Source organism: Hyperolius riggenbachi, chromosome 9, assembly GCF_040937935.1.
Source record: "Hyperolius riggenbachi isolate aHypRig1 chromosome 9, aHypRig1.pri, whole genome shotgun sequence".
In the NCBI taxonomy this organism is placed as follows: domain Eukaryota; kingdom Metazoa; phylum Chordata; class Amphibia; order Anura; family Hyperoliidae; genus Hyperolius; species Hyperolius riggenbachi.
In genome coordinates this window covers 92,430,635-92,448,129 of record NC_090654.1, presented here as the reverse complement: position 1 = coordinate 92,448,129, position 17,495 = coordinate 92,430,635, and the positions used below count along the sequence as shown (strand labels likewise).

Below are 17,495 nucleotides of genomic sequence, written 5' to 3'. Positions count from 1 at the left end.
AATACAATATAATTAAGGTAAGGAAAGCAATATTGAAATAAAGTTAATCAGCAACAACGTGATTATTTTGCTTGTAAATGTGCTGAAAGGTTATTCTTATCAATTACCGTATTTTCCGGACTATAAGACGCACTTTTTCTTCCCCAAAAGTGGAGGGGAGAAGTCAGTGCGTCTTATAGTCCGAAGGTGCCCGTTTGTCTCTGTCTTCCGTCTGTCCTTCAGAGTCTTACTGGCCCCCATGTCCCTTCTGTCACATCTGCCATCATGCCCGGTGTCCACCTGTACCTCACCGGCCCCTCTGTCCCATCAGTCCTCCTAGTAAGTTAATTGCCGCTTACCGCTAATAAAATGATGTCCCGGGTGTAGAGACCCGGGACCTCCGTGCAGCCATTCAGCGCCTCGCTCGATCATGCAGCCCCTATACATCGCCAGCCCCCTCTGTCTCATCAGTCCTCCGAGAAAGTTACGAGTCCGACGTCCCCGGTGTAGAGACCCGAGATCTCCGTGCAGTCATTCAGCCGTTCACTCGCTGAAGCCTCCAGACACTGTGCAGCCAATCAGTGGGAGCGCTGCTGGTCATTCACGGCAGCCTGGCATTCTGACTGGAGCCGCTGGTCTCGGAGGCGGGACAGTGGCTCCGTCAATGGGCCAATCACGATCAGCGGTTTCCTTGCAGCGCTCCCACTGATTGGCTGCACAGTGTCTGGAGGCTTCAGCGAGCGAACGGCTGAATGACTGCACAGAGATCTCGGGTCTCTACACCGGGGACGTCGGACTCGTAACTTTCTCAGAGGACTGATGGGACAGAGGGGGCTGGCGATGTATAGGGGCTGCATGATCAAGCGAGGCGCTGAATGGCTGCACGGAGGTCCCGGGTCTCTACACCCGGGACATCATTTTATTAGCGGTAAGCGGCAATTAACTTACTAGGAGGACTGATGGGACAGAGGGGGCTGGCGAAGTATAGGGGCTGCACGATGCCTGAAGGATCCAGCGAGTGAGGCTGCATGGAGGTCCCTACACCCGGGGCATTGTTTTATTGTTTTAGCAGTGGTAAGAAAATTAATTTATTAAGAGGACACAGGTGGCTGAAGGGACAGAAAGGGCCGGTGAGGTACAGGGGGACACAGGGCACAGCTTCAAATAGAGATCATTGATCACAGGTCTGATCACACTGAACACACATAGGGGGCAGATGGGACGGAGGGGGTCAGTGAGGCACAGGGGGACATAAGACACAGGGGAGCAGATGGGGATAGACTGATCTCAGAGGTACACATGAGGTCAAAGCGGACACATTAGGGCGCAGGGGACCAGTAAGACATGGGACACTGACCAGAGGGGAGACGGGGGCAGATGGGACACCGGAGGACACTGGGGACACGGGGGCAGATAGGACACTGGAGACACAAAGGGGCAGATGGGACAGAGGGACACCGGTGAGACCCAATAATTGGGGGGGGGGAAACTTCTACAAGACGCTCCTGGACCATAGACTCACCAGGTTTAGTATATATATTTTTTTCTCTGGTTCTTGCCCTCTAAACCTAGGTGCGTCTTATAGTCCGGAGCGTCTTATAGTCCGAAAAATACGGTAGGTGATAAATACGTAATTTATGAGAAGTTTTGTGAATAGAGCCCATTGTCTCCTAACTAGCCTTACAAACTGGATTGAATTTGGCTATGGCAGCTAATAAAGACTGCCGCGGTCAGGAATGTAGAGTAAATCCAGCATGTGTATAGTGGCTGCAGACCTCCCCTGAGGGTAAATCACTAGATACCAGGGAACTGTAAAGGAGAGGGAGGGGTGGCACTAGACACCAGAGAACTGTATAGGGGAAGGAGAGCACCACTAGCCACCAGGAAACTTTATATGGAAGGGATGGAGTGCCATTAAACACCAACGAACTGAATAGATAAGGAAGGGAGGACCACCAAACATCAGTTAACTGTATAGGGGAAGGAGGAGGGCCACTAGACACCAGACAAACATATAGGGGAAGGAGGGGAGCACTAGACACCAGGGAACTGTAGCGGGAATGGAGAGGGATATTAGACATCAGGGACATTTATAAGGGATAGAGGTGCTCCAGTGGAAAAAATGGGAATTGAGTCAAGAGGACGTGTCATACAAAATTTTGCTGGACAGGCCCAATGTCTTCCACTACTGCTGGGTTCATGTACATCTGGCTCCGCCCATCATGATCACACAGATTTTTTGGCACCCCAGTACACTGTTGCCTTCTTGGTAACAAGTGGTGCTCTGGATCTTCCAGGTTACTTGCTACACACCAGTCTCAAAGCAACCTCTAGCTGTGACATTAGCTGGTACAGGACAAATTCAGCAACCACACCTAGAATATCCACTCTTTGGCCCTCTATCAGTCCCAGTAAATCTTGCCATACATCTTCCTATCAGGTTACCTTGTGATGTTGAAAATGTACAAATATCTAGAAAAAGTAGTGGAGATGCCTTGAGAATAATAATTGCTGCTAATGACAAATATAATTGTAAATAAGAGATGATGTGCTCTACCTCTCTTGAAGAACAAACCAATAGGGATGACAATGCTTAGGAGAACTCATGGAGAAGAACATGATCAGTTTGATCAGCTTATAGATTTGTAAGAAGTTGATTTGCTAGTCATGTTCGTGAGTTAAACCAGCAAGTCATCACAGCAAATCAGAACCTTCTAAATGTATCAGTTGATTAAACTGGTCACATGCTTCACATGCTTCTCCATTAGTTCTCCTAGGCATCACCATCCCTACCTAAGATATTTTCCAGTGTCAACTCTACCAGCCTCTATTTATGGATTCAGAACTTACTGTTGGTGTCATTTATCTCTCACTGAACCAGTCAGCTGACAGGGAATCTTGCACCCTGGTGAGGAAAGACAGGGAGGAGTAATGAAGGCCGGTTCAGGAGTCCATGTTTAAAGACTAAGCTGATCACACTGTATTTACTTGTACTTTTCAGGAAGCTCCGCAGCCAACAGCTCAATCTATATCCTGGAACCTCCTTCATCTGATGGCACCAAGCAGCTGGCTTGTGTAGTGACTTCAGCTCCTTCAAGCATCTATGTGACCTGGAGCCTCTCTGGGACACATCACAAGGGCAAGATGGTCTACAGCAAACAATTACTAAACAACTGGACTGTTCTGAACTTACTCTCACTTAGCTTACACAGCTGGGACTATGGAGAAAATATCACTTGTAATGCCTGGTTCACTGACCCTGCTGTTCAGACCCAATGGGCAATACAAAATAGAGGTAATGATTTGTTTACTTAAAATGGGCTTTCCAAATTATTTTTAATGAACAAAGCTTAATCTGGTACATTTCAATAGTACAGGAAAACTTAATAGGAAACTGCAATATATTGCTAGCACAAAGCATATTTTTGGTCCTGTATCTACACACAGTATACTAGCCAATACCATTTTTATAAAAATAATATATATATATATATATATATATATATATATATATATATATATATATAAAGACCTGCCATTGCCCGGGTATGAGTTTGGTTGTTGTTGACTCCACCCTTTTTTTTTAACCTTGACACACAGTCGCCCAATAACCAAATTTGTTAGGTTTGGTGTCATTGGCATCAATAATTTATAATTTGCCATTGAAATAATACCAATCTGATTAGCTAAAATTTGATCCGATTTCTCGAACGAATGGGAAAAAAAAGCTTTTGTTTTTTGGGACAACCGATCGTATTTCTCAAATTGGAGTAAAATTTGATCTTTTAATTGTATGGTGTGTGGCCACCTTAAGAATGGCAGCAAAACTAAATATTCCCCTTGCTAATCAGTAGGTGAATTTTTCTGAATATCAATCCTAGTCACCCGGTGACTAAGTGTGCCAAGTTTGAAAGTGTAGTGTAGTGTAAGAATGGCTGCAGTTTACATTTTCCTTGTGAAAATGTAGGGTGTTTGGCTCTGCCCACTTTTTGTAACCTTGACACACAGTCACTCAACGAGCAACTTTGTGAGCTTTCGGTTCCTGGCACCAAAAATGTGTGAATGGAAGCGTTTATCTAGCAAATAAATCTGATTGGCTTGTTGTGGCTCCGCCCCCTTTAGTGAATTTGAACCCCAGTCACCCAGTGACCGACTATAGCAGGTCTACCCGGGGGGGGGGGGGGGGGAGCAGCAACAATTACAGAGGAGAGATGAGGCATGCAGCAGGAGCGGTTACATTACACACTCCCAGGGGACACAGGTGCCAGACACAGAGCAGGCATGGGGAGCACACAAGGGAGGTGGCACACTATACAATCGTGGGGGGACACAGGCAGAGACATGGCATGGGGGACACAGGCGGAGGCATACAGGGAGGGCCAGGCACACTATACACACTCAGAGGACACAGGCAGAGACATGGCATGGGGACAGAGCAGACATTGGGGACACAGGCGGACACATGGGGGATGCATGAGGGATAGAGAGGACACATGGGGCAGGCATAAGGGATACAGAGGACACAAGGGGCATTCGTGAGGGACACATGGGGCATGCATGGAGGACACATGGGGCAGGCATGGGAACACAGAACACATGGGGCATGCATGAGGTGCACAGAGGACACTTAGGGCAGACATGGAAGACACAATGGTGGAGACATGGGGACACAGGAGGACACCATTTGAGGGAGAACATGTACAGGACGCTCCTGAAACATGGGCACACCAGGTTTAGTATATATATTTTTGGGTTTTTGCCTTCTAAACCTGGGTACGTCTTATATTCCGGAGTGTCTTATACAGGGTAAATACGGTAGTCTAAGTATATAATCATAACTTTTCACTTTACAATGTATTCATTTATTTTTCCCCCTATTCGCTAAAGTTCCTCTTTAACCACTTCACCCCCTAGGGGTTTGTACCCTAACGGACAAGAGCAATTTTCACCTGTGAGTGCTCCTCCCTTTTATTCGTCGATACCTTTATTACTACTTATCAAAATTAGCTATACCTTGTTTCTTTCGCCGCCAATTAGGCTTTCTGTGAATAGTACATTTTGCTAAGAATTTTTTTTTATTCTAAATGCATTTTAACAGGAAAAATAAGAAAAAAGGGAAAAAAATGCATTATTTCTCAGATTTTGGCCATTATAGTTTTAAAATAAAACATTCATCTATGGATAAAACCCACACATTTTATTTGCCCATTTGCCCTGGTTATTAAACTGTTTAAATTATGTCCCTATCATAATGTATGGCGACAATATATTTTTTTAAAATGTAGGTGTAATTTTTATGTTGTAAAATATGTAGTAAAATATGTAGTAAAATAATAGTAATATAGCCTCGTAAAATACAAATTAAAAAAGCTGAGTCCCTAAGGCAACTATTTATGTATTCTTTTTTTAAACTGATTTTTTTTTATTTCTTTACAAGTGTATTTTTTTTTTTTTGGGGGGGGGGGTGTAAATGAAAGGGATTCGTTTTATTATTTTTAAGTATAAAAGTATGTGTACAGTATGTATGTGTATATATAATTTTACTTTTTGCCCACTAGGTGTCGGTGTGAACACCCTCCTGTTTCACAGGAAGGGTTCACTTTTTTAACAGTTTACTTTATTCTAAATACTTACTGTTTTATGAATGGACATGGCCCCTGATTGGGGGTCATGTCCATTCATTCCAGACATTGCAATTGGGTAGAGGAACGCTAATTCTCCTTCCCTAATCATGGATCGTGGTGTCCTGGCGCATAACAGCTGAATGGGGCACGCTCGTGCACAGTCCTGGAGCCGTTAACAGACTCCAACAGGACATTCAAATGCTGTGGCTTGTCCATAAGTGGTTAAAGTGAACCTGAGATGAATGGATACAAGAAATGTATATATAGTCCCACATCACCCTCTTCTGACTTCTGGATCCTCTGTTGCGGCTCCCAGTTATCCGTCCAGTTGGGGCGTAGTGCGGATGCGTGGCCTGGCGCCACTCGCACCCCGTCAAGCTCCCGTCACCGGGAGCATTCTGCCCTTGCACAGTAGTACGGGGAGCGTGTGCAGCCGGACTGGCCGAATTTCCGGGAGCCGTATTTCCGGGAGCCGTATCCAGGAGGTGGAATAGGACGGCATATCCATGAATCTTAGGTACCCTTTAAGGTGGTCATGCATCTAGTGATTTTGTGGCTCAATCAATAATCCGAATCCAAATCAATAATTTTATTGAATCTTTTGAAAATCGGTGCGACTATAAGCATGCCTGATCATCAAAATCAACCGATTTCATGGCAGTAACGTTGGGCAATATCGCTATGACCAAAAAAATGTGACGGACCCCGGCCCCTGTCCCCCCAAATGTAAAAGTGTCCCTCCCCCATTTCCGTAAATTCAATTATCACAGCTCCAGCTGCCGCAACTGTCCAGAGGCTCCTCCATTCACTGCTCCTGCCAAACACCGCCAGGTGTGTGCGTGACACACACACGTCACATTCTATATGCAGAACTTGGTGGGTGCATGTGACAGTAGCACTCATGGGGAAACTGCGGGCGAAACTGGGAACAGCCAGAAAGTTGTGGCAGCTAGAGCAAGTGAGATTTGAATGTCCTGGTGGGCACTGGGGTGGCACATTAACATTTGCATTGACAGCAGCTAGGTAGCAGAAGGAGTGTCAATCAGAAATCAGTCTGCAGTGTATGGGCAGCCATTAGTTCTTTCTCTGAACAGATTCAATCATAGAGAGATCTCTCTTGGTCGATCTGCCCAAACATCGCTAGGTGTATGGGCACCTTAAATGATTAGGAACCAAAGGCTCTGGTCCCTTTAAAGAGGAACTGTCGCAAAAATCTTAACATTTCTAAACATACAAATAAGAAGTACATTTCCTCCAGAGTAAAATAAATCATACATTACTTTTCTCCTATGTTGCTGTCACTCACAGTAGGTAGTAGAAATCTGACATTACCGTCAGGTTTTGGGTTAGTCCGTCTCTTCATGGGGGATTCTCAGCACGGCCTTTATTCTTTATTAAGACATTCCCTGAAAAATATTTAAACACTGATGCTGGTCAGCCTCCCTGCCTGTAATGTTTCTACTACTTACTGTAAGTGACAGCAACATAGGAGAAAAGTAATTTATGGCTCATTTTACTTTGGAAGAAATGTACTTCTTATTTGTATGTGTTTACAGGTATTTTAAACTTTAAGATTTTGCGACAGAGGTCCTTTAAGGACCGGAGCCTTTTTTTTTAACTTTTTCACTTCCTGTTTACTGTGATTGGCTCACAGTGACTATGCAGTCAGGAGCTTATGAAAACTGTGACCAATGCACAGAACTCCGCTGTTTTTAGACAGCAGTGATCTGTGCCGGCGGGGTCGCCCAATTGTGTCCCATGTTCCGGAGCTGCCGGTGTTAATACTACACCGCCTCAGGCTTAGGCAGCCACAAGTGTGGCATAGTTTTAACTCGGTGGTCCTGAAGCAGTTAAGGCCAATATTTAGGGAGAAGCCAATTAACTTATTTGTATGTTTTTGGGATGTGGAAAGTAACCATAGTTTTCAAGACATGGGGAGGACATACAAACTATGTTCAGATAGTGCCCTGGCTAAGATTCATCCCACCACTGCAAGTCAAGACAGAGTGCCACTACATCACCGAGTCTTGAAACAATATATTATTGCTTTGCTTTGTGGCAGTGATATCAAATCCTTTTTTGTTTTCCTAATGCAATACTGCACTTTCCATTTTTCAGTTGGTTTCATGAGGTAATATCATGTGATCATTTTACAGATCAATCTCAAACAGAATGTCAGTACTTCCTGGGTGCTGCAGTGTTTGGAGACCTTCTGCTGCTTCTGAGTCTGACAGGTCATCTCATTTCTACATACAAGCTAAGAGGTAAGTTATTATTTAGTTTCTGGGAATTATACATCTAGGTAATAATAGGAATAAACTACCGTTTATGAAACGTGTCACCCTGCTCTGCAATGTAATTTTACTTCATATGGCATTTTCCCGAAGAACAGTTTTTGTGGAAACTGGGTTCTGTAGGTGTTCATTCAGCTCTGCAGAAATTTTAGGAGCCATGGTCTTGCAAGCTTTTCTAACAATTCGATTTAGAGTCCGATGGTCTCTCTTAGACAACTTCGACTTTCGGCCGCAACTGTGCTTTGCTGTGGGCGTTTTTCCTTCTCTTTCAAAGGCAGTCATTACTTTTGAGACAGTACCTCTTGAAATGCCAAGCATTCGGGCAGTTTCTGTTACAGCAGCGCCTGCCATACGAGCAGCAACAATTTGGCCTCTTTGACAGTCTGAGAGATCTGCCATTTTTATAAATTATAACTAACTTTGGTTTAAATATGTGTAAAATAACAATTATTTTAATTAAACATATCAAATAACAAAAATAATAAACAAAAAAATTAATATATGTCAAGTTTTTATTGTTTAAAACATGTTCAAAGATTATGATGCCAAAATGTTAGGTGTTTCCATTATTTTGTCCAACCCCTGTAAGTACCTACAGGGGCTCTTTTTTTCCTATGGTTCAACTTTAAAGATAATAAAAAAAAAACTCTGCTTGGGATATACTATTTATAATTGTGAACAACGCAGGGAAGGGGTTTGGGTGCACAAAGCTTCAAACTCATGCCTTTATTCATAGGGCCTGATTCAATTCACTTTGGTCCTTACTGTATACAATTCACTTTTTCTCCTAGGAGATAATTTTTCATCTTCTATTTAAAATAACTTTCAAGCACTTTTCAATCAAAAAAGTATAAAAAAATAAGTGAAAAAGACCTATCAAAATTATTTTGAGTATATTATCAGTTTCTGGTGGCTTAACCACCCTGGCGTTCTGATTAAATCGCCAGGGTGGCTGCGGGAGGGTTTTTTTTAAATAAAAAAAAAACTATTTCATGCAGCCAACTGAAAGTTGGTTGCATGAAAGCCCACTAGAGGGCGCTCCGGAGGCGATCTTCCGATCGCCTCCGGCGCCCAGAATAAACAAGGAAGGCCGCAATGAGCGGCCTTCCTTGTTTTGCTTATATCGTCGCCATAGCGACGAGCGGAGTGACGTCATCGACGTCAGCCGACGTCCTGACGTCAGCCGCCTCCGATCCAGCCCTTAGCGCTGGCCGGAACTTTTTGTTCCGGCTACGCTGGGCTCAGGCGGCTGGGGGGACCCTCTTTCGCCGCTGCTCGCGGCGGATCGCCGCAGAGCGGCGGCGATCAGGCAGCACACGCGGCTGGCAAAGTGCCGGCTGCGTGTGCTGCTTTTTATTTGACTAAAATCGGCCCAGCAGGGCCTGAGCGGCAGCCTCTGGCAGTGTTGGATGAGCTGAGCTCGTCCAGACCGCTCAGCAGGTTAAAAGGCATTTTAACGACAAGCTTAAAAATATCACATAGGAGAAAACAGAGGAGAAAAAGTTAATTGCATATGGACAAATGGGCCTTTGGCCCACATGCAATTAAGTTTTTCTCCTGGGTTTTCTCCTAGGTGATATTGTCACACCTTATGATAAAAATTCCTTTTAAACCACCAGCAAGCAATACAATATTCAAAATAATTTTGATGGTACTTTTTCACCAACTTTTGGGTACTTTTGCAATTGTAAAATGCTGAAAAGTTATTTTAAAGAGAAGATGAAAATGATCTCCTAGGAGAAAACTTCTTTCAAATTATAATTAAAATTATTTTCAAGCCAACAGCAAGCAAGAAAAGACTGAGTAATTTTCATATAACTTTTTCACCTACTTTTTGGTACTTTTTTTAATTGCAGAGTGCAAATGTTGTTTTAAGCAGAAGATGAAAAATTATCTCCTAGGAGAACACTTAGGAGAAAACATGAATTGGATTGGGCCCCCTAGTGTTTTAGTAGCAGTAATACTGTTATCATCAGTATTTCAAAACATATGCAAATAAAAAGTGTACTAAAAAATCAGTTGCAATAACTGATATAACTAGAGGGATACATTTATCTTGGTCTTGGCCTTTAAGCATGTAACTCTTACAATGTGATCTTGTTTGTCTATATTTTAGGTAAAAAAGCTGAAGATGCCAGGCACCAGGACTCAGACTCTCTGGTAATGTTCTATTTATAGATACACTTAAAATTCTAAATAATGTAGACATCTTTCCACTGTGAAAGCTACAGCTGGATAGTGTACTGGTGAGGCTTTTGCCTTTGAGTGAGATTCGAGCCTTTGGCCAGGGTTCAAGATTTGGCACTAGTACATTATTTCAATTAACCAGAAGTGAGTGCATATAGGTTAGATTTACTTATAGTTACATTTACTAGTGGTTTACTATCTAATCCACTCAATTACTGAACTGGTAATGGAACCTTGTATCCCTGGATGTGGAGAATCTAGTCCATACTTCTACACCTGGCCCCTGCCAATAACAGCGCCATCAGGGTCCAAACCATTGATCTTCTGCTGCTATGAGTTAAAGTTGTAAAGAGGCAATTCGTGTTCATTTTGGGAATGCTTGAAACAAAGATCAACAAAATTTGTTGCCTTGGGCAATAGCATGCAAACATGTAATTGTAATCCTATGTGGGGAAATGCATATTTATGGGAACAGTTTCCTAGCCATGGCTTCCATCTCATGTGCCACAGAGTAAGTGTGCTTTCTGCTGGTATTTTGTGCCTCCATTGCAGAGTAGCTCATGATCAAAACATGCTGCGCTATCTTACTGGCTTTTTTAGCCTTCTGAGCTCCAGGCTCGCTTTGCCCTTACCTCTTCTTGTTGTGTGGTGTCTTGTTGCTTCAGGTTATATTTCCTCTTAGTTCCTTCTCCTTGAGGGTTTGGTGTGACCATCCGGTGTGGGCATCCTTTTGTTATTGTGCATGTACAATTAGCATCTCATAAAACATTCATGTGAAGTGAAGAGATAATGGTCAGTACAGGATTTGGATGAAAAGATAATGGAGCCATGAGAACACATAATACTATAGACTCAAAATCAGCAAAATAAATGCTACCGGAAGCTCCATAGTGCATTGTTCTACAAGCTGGCTCTGTTCTGGTGGCAAAGATTTCAAGAAATATGCATACCACAACCACACCCACAAGAACTAGAAGAGATTGCTCCTTCTTTTTTTTCTACCACCCCTGTTTTAGTACTTCAGCCACCTCTAACGTTCCTGTGCCAATTTTTTATGTACCGCAAAGAAGTATTTTTAAGCTGCTAGTGTAGAACGTTTTCTCTGATGGCTGCAGGACATCTTTTGCAGCTCCATCCTCCATGATAGTCATAGGGTTTTTTCCCCTTTTGGTGATTCTTGTAAGATTGCTTTTTGAATAAAAACGTTTTTTTCCAGTTGAACTGGTTTCTATATCTTCTGGAGAGGTAAGCAATTACCTCTCTTTTTATTATATAATCTCCTATTTGCATTTCAAAATACCAAAATAGAACATGGGTGCCTCCACCCTACCCACTCCATGATAGTCAAGTAGGAGGCAGCAGTAGCACTGCAACTATCAGAGGATACCTAACAGAGGCATTGCAAAATATTTTCACATCACATTAGCCAAGGCTAGCTCGAAGTGCCACTAAAACACACTACTTTTCCATGATGGTCAACCTCCATGTCAGCTCCAGCTACCTGCAACCTCAGAATTGTACACCCCATTGATTCCAGAGTGTTAAAGATGGATCAGTGGCGTAATCTTCCAGAACAGACATTAGAGATGCTTATATGCCCTGCTGCATTATCTTAAAGGGTGTTAAGCACAGTTCAGGGTTGGTGACCAACAGATGTATTTATCTGTGCACAGAGGGTGTAGATTGCATGACCTTTCAGAAAATAAGCCAGGCTTGGTTCTTAAATGTCTTCCACTATCCATAGGCAAATGCAGGGGGGGGGGGTTACAGCTGCCCAGAATCCCCCCTCAGACCAGGGCTGGTGCAGGCAAACATTGAGACACCATAATATCTGCAGGTATCCTACAGCTCACAGCACTGCCCTCTTTCTTTCAATGCTACAGCTGACTTTGGATGGAGCAGCAGTGTGTGTATAGAACATGGAGCAGCAGTGTGTGTACAGAGCATGGAGCAGCAGTGTGTGTACAGAGCATGGAGCAGCTCTGGCGAACTTAATAGAGTCAGGTATAAACACAGCCCTGTGCCCTGCTGTGTGAATGCTTCACTTTCCCCTTCATTACCAATGTTGGCTGTCCTCATTATTATCTGTATCCAAACTGCTCCTGTTCGATCCCATTGTTGATTGGAGGCAGATTGAACACTTAGGAAATAATCATCGGATCCTGTCAGTCAGATGGTAAATTGTATTATGTGTACCCAGCATGATGTCCTACCATATTATTATACTGTATTGTGCGTGGCTGAGGGAGACCTTTCAGGAATCCCCTCCTTGAAAATCCTGGGTTTGCACCTGCTATCCCTTGTTGGATTCCACTGATTAGGTTCAGCAAATGCATAAAAAAATAAAGTGCATATATAACTGTCGCTGCTATCACTTCTGTCTGTCTATCTATCAGATTCTCAGAACAGCTCATCTGTAGTAACTATTATTAATAAATGAATGGTGATGGACTTGCCAGTGGCATAAGTTCTTTTCCACCTTCAATACTTTCATCCTCTCCCCAAGCTTACCTCTTCCCCATAAAAATGAAAGGAAGAAAAAACGTCAAAGAGCCTTTTTTTCATGAAGGCCTCAACAAGGACCTTCTTTATCTGCTTGGATAATTTTTGTTGAAGATTACAGATGAGCGTCCAAATTCATAATGGCATTCTGAATGCTTCGAATCAGAACCTAAATGTTTACCTGTGCAAACCACTGCAAGGGGGGGTTAACTCATCCTTGTCACTGCCTCTGCCCACTGCAGTCCACATCACATGCCAACTTTTCGACACTTCCTCCTTCTGGCTGTGAAAGAGAAAGTATTGCAGAGCTTGAATGACGTGGAACGCTGAAGCCAATGGTGGTAACAAGGTTGTGTTACCCCCCCCTCCTGCGGTCCACATATGCACCAAATCAGGTTCTGACCCAAACCATTCAGAACGCTGTTCCAAATTTGACCACTCGGCCCTAATGAAGATACTTCCAATGGTATTCTTCCTGACTTTTTGGGTTTATTGGTGCTATCACAAAACCCCAAATTACAGGTCTAGGCCATCATACATTAACATTATGGTTGAATGTGGAATATAACTGGGAGCTTAGCACTGTAGAGAGGTCAAATTAGCAAAAACAAAAAAATACCAGAAAGTTTCTGCTCCATTAACCAACATCATTATTAGAAAAAAATTGACAATTTAGTTAGGAAGAGAGTAAAAAAAAACGAATATTTTCTACACATTAAGACAATGTTATTTTCACCTGCTGAACTTTGTTCTTTTATATGTAGGTTGAAGCTTCTGTTATACGTTTCTATACACAAGTACAGTACATAAAACAAAAAAATGCTGCTGCTCAAAAACAAAGTAACACATTAATCATGAAAACAAAACACAACAGAAAGCAGATCACTTGTACATTAACCATTTTTTTTATGTGTTCTCAAGGATGGAATTGTGTATGCACATCTGGATATGAGTCGTCTGAATCAGAGAAGAAAATAACAAGATTCAGCTGATGGAAAATACTCACCTAGGCAATCAAAGAAAAATGCTGAAGAAAATATGCTCAAGAAAAGTCAGTTTATGTGAAATGGACACAAACATTAAATATTTCATTTGCTCAAAGCTCATATTTGGGGAAAGATCTAAACACATTTTGACAAAGACAGCAATATCCCCAAATCAGGGGAGTAACAATAGCCCCTGCAAGGGATGTAGGCGCAGTGGGGCCCATGGGGGGTGAAGCCTGGTAGGGGGTCCGACCAGGGCCGTTTTTGGCGGCAGGAGGGGGGCACAGCACAGGGGAGGGGGCAGTGGGCACACAGCGGCAGGGACGGCAGCCCAACTCCCCCCTTCTCTCACCTCAGGCCCCTTCTTCAGTGCTCCTGGCTCCCCCCTCCAGAAATGGGGGGAGAGGGTGGGGGCCCCCTCCAAAGTTTTGCAGGGGGGCCCAGTGATTACTAGTTATGCCCGTGCCCCAAATGCTACCTTTCCATGTCAAACAGCTAAACTTTAGCTCAAAATCTTTTTTTTCAAGTGTGATCACCTGGCTGCTTATCCGCGACTACATCACAAAATAGTCCCATGACAAAGTGGACTCTTTTCTTTTTTGTCACCAAAATGGGAATGTCCAACAAATGGAGATAGATTCCTAACCACTGAGAATCTAATTAGAAATTTTAAAATAAGTTTGATAGTTCTGGTTTCAACTGGAATTTTCTTAAAGCAAACATTTAGGCTCCTTCACATCTACGCCATTGCATTGTGTCGCACAAACCGACGCAGAAGCAAAGATAGCCTTATGGGCACATTGCAGCTTCCTTCAAGAGATACTCTTGCGATACAGCATAGAGAGCATTACTTTCATGGTAATGTATGCCTCTCTGTACGCTCATGCTGCACACATGCCACTTTTTGTCACTGTTGCAGTACAATTGAAGAACAATCACATCACAACAGAATGCAAGAAATGTGAAAGGACCCATACAGCTAGACCAGGCATGGGCAAACTTGGCCCTCCAGCTGTTAAAGAACTACAAGCCCCACAATGCACTGCAAGAGTCTGACAGCCACAGTCATGACTCATAAAGGCAAATGCATTGTGGGACTTGTAGTTCCGTAACAGCTGGAGGGCCAAGTTTGCCCATGCCTGAGCTAGACACTGACTTGTCTGTTTTTGTGACACTGGCCAGTGGACTCACTTTTAGAGATTCTCATTTGGATTCCGCAGATTTGACATTTCGGCATTTTCAATCGCAAATCCACATTTCCAATCAGAACATGGTAATCGTAATTCAGCGGAAATCTGATTTACCGCAACTTGGTAATTTTAGCCAATCACAGAGCTCAGTAGCATTGGACCAATCAGAGAACGCAGATTTTTTTTTTTTTTACTGATTTCAATTTTTCCGATTTTTTTTAAACATTTTTTTGCATTCTCTGATGCAAAAAATTAGTAATAAAATACTCCTCAGAAATCTGAAAAATGGAAAAACAGAAAATTGGAAAAACGAGAAATTGAAAAATCGGAAAATCAGAAATCGAATTTCCACGGAATCAGAAATGGACATTTCCAACCATCCCTGCTCACTTTATGATCACCTATTCCATACTTTTCATTAATATGGGAATTCCCAATATGTTCTGTATTTCCCAACCCCTTCCCCCCATTCACTGTCCCAAATTCTCTATAGGGCATAATATGACAATGGGGGACTGATGTGTCCCGCCTTATTAGACAACATAATTGTTCTATTCTAAGTTATGCTTGACACATTTAACACAGTAATTTTCTGGGTTACATTTCTCTCATATTTCAGTTTTGATTTTTTTGTGATTGCTGTTTAAAAAAAAAAATATATATATATATATATATATATTAATAAAGCTTTTGAAATAAAAACAAAAGTGTGGCCTTATGATCTGCAGTAACTGAAATAAAGGACATAATACTAACTATTGTTGCTCTTACATTACTTTAACCTTCATCAGTAGTAGCAGGTTAGACGGCAAAGACACAAACTGATATTTCTATTGTTCTAGAAGTTTCTGCTTTTGATAGTAGCTGGTATGGGAGTTCCTGATCAGGTCTTTGAGTTAGTCTGTATGCTTTGATAGGATATTTACAGTAATTATTGCAACTGGAACAAGTGATGGTTGAATATACGAGTTCATGAACACGCCTGTGAACGATCACAAACTGATCGCGAACTTGCGAGCCCCATTGACTTTAGCTGTATCCAAACCTGAGCATGGCAGAGGGAGGTCTAGGCATGATGCAGAGGGATCAAAGGCAAAATTATGTATTTTGCGCAGAGGCTTTTTTCATGCGTAAATCCCACAAAATTAGTAGGAATAAGTTACATACTGTGATACTGACTGGTGTGTGCTAGGTGACTTCGATTGTCTAATAGAGTGGGGCCGAACCTCCGATTTTAGGTTCGCGAACCGGGTTCGCGAACTTACGCGTAAGGTTCGGTTTGCGTAAAAGTTCGCGAACCGCAATAGACTTCAATGGGGATGCGAACTTTGAAAAAAAAAAATTATGCTGGCCACAAAAGTGATGGAAAAGATGTTTCAAGGGGTCTAACACCTGGACCCCCAGGTGGAGGAGTGGGATACATGCCAAAAGTCCCCGGGAAAAATCTGGATTTGACGCAAAGCAGCGTTTTAAGGGCAGAAATCACATTGAATGCTAAATGACAGGCCTAAAGTGCTTTAAAACATCTTGCATGTGTATACATCAATCAGGTAGTGTAATTAAGGTACTGCTTCACACTGACACACCAAACTGAACAGGTATGCAGTGGTGGGTTCACAGAACAGGTATGCAGTGGCAGATTCACTGAACAGGTATGCAGTGGTGGGTTCACTGAACAGAACAGGTATACAGTGGCAGGTTCACTGAACTGAACAGGTATGCAGTGGCGGGTTCACTGAACAGTACAGGTATGCAGTGGCGGGTTCACAGAACAGGTATGCAGTGGCAGGTTCACTGAACAGGTATACAGTGGCGGGTTCACTGAACAGAACAGGTATGCAGTGGCAGGTTCACTGAACAGGTATGCAGTGGTGGGTTCACTGAACAGAACAGGTATACAGTGGCAGGTTCACTGAACAGAACAGGTATGCAGTGGCGGGTTCACTGAACAGTACAGGTATGCAGTGGCGGGTTCACAGAACAGGTATGCAGTGGCAGGTTCACTGAACAGGTATACAGTGGCGGGTTCACTGAACAGAACAGGTATGCAGTGGTGGGTTCACTGAACAGAACAGGTATGCAGTGGCGGGTTCACTGAACAGTACAGGTATGCAGTGGCGGGTTCACAGAACAGGTATGCAGTGGCAGGTTCACTGAACAGGTATACAGTGGCGGGTTCACTGAACACAACAGGTATGCAGTGGCGGGTTCACTGAACAGGGATACAGTGGCGGGTTCACTGAACAGAACAGGTATGCAGTGGCGGGTTCACTGAACAGTACAAGTATGCAGTGGCAGGTTCACTGAACAGGTATGCAGTGGTGGGTTCACTGAACAGGTATGCAGTGGTGGGTTCACTGAACAGGTATGCAGTGGTGGGTTCACAGAACAGGTATGCAGTGGTGGATTCACAGAACAGGTATGCAGTGGCAGGTTCACTGAACAGGTATGTAGTGGTGGGTTCACTGAACAGGTATGCAGTGGTGGGTTCACTGAACAGGTATGCAGTGGTGGGTTCACAGTACAGGTATGCAGTGGTGAGTTCACAGAACAGGTATGCAGTGGCAGGTTCACTGAACAGGTATGCAGGTATCCAGTGGGCTCACTGAACAGAACAGGTATGGTGGGCTCACTGAACAGAACAGGTATGCAGCCAGGAACAAGCTAAGCCTAACTAATCTTTCCCTATGAGAGACAGTCTGCAGCAGCTCGCCCTACTCTCACTAACGCAGG

At 43.3% G+C, this 17,495-nt stretch overlaps 1 protein-coding gene across 5 annotated transcripts in view; it reads left to right on the top strand.

Annotated features, from left to right (window-relative positions):
* Nucleotides 1-13,783, top strand: part of LOC137531667 (immunoglobulin lambda-1 light chain-like) — a 38,072-nt gene extending 24,289 nt beyond the window's left edge. For all 5 annotated transcript variants that reach the window (XM_068251615.1, XM_068251619.1, XM_068251618.1 and 2 more), the window contains 4 exons: nucleotides 2,981-3,274; nucleotides 7,760-7,867; nucleotides 10,014-10,057; nucleotides 13,508-13,783. In XM_068251615.1, coding sequence (XP_068107716.1) covers nucleotides 2,981-3,274; nucleotides 7,760-7,867; nucleotides 10,014-10,057; nucleotides 13,508-13,564 — 503 coding nt within the window. In that variant the 3' untranslated portion in view covers nucleotides 13,565-13,783. The remainder of the gene's footprint in view (nucleotides 1-2,980; nucleotides 3,275-7,759; nucleotides 7,868-10,013; nucleotides 10,058-13,507) is intronic.
* The last annotated feature ends 3,712 nt before the right edge of the window (nucleotides 13,784-17,495 follow it).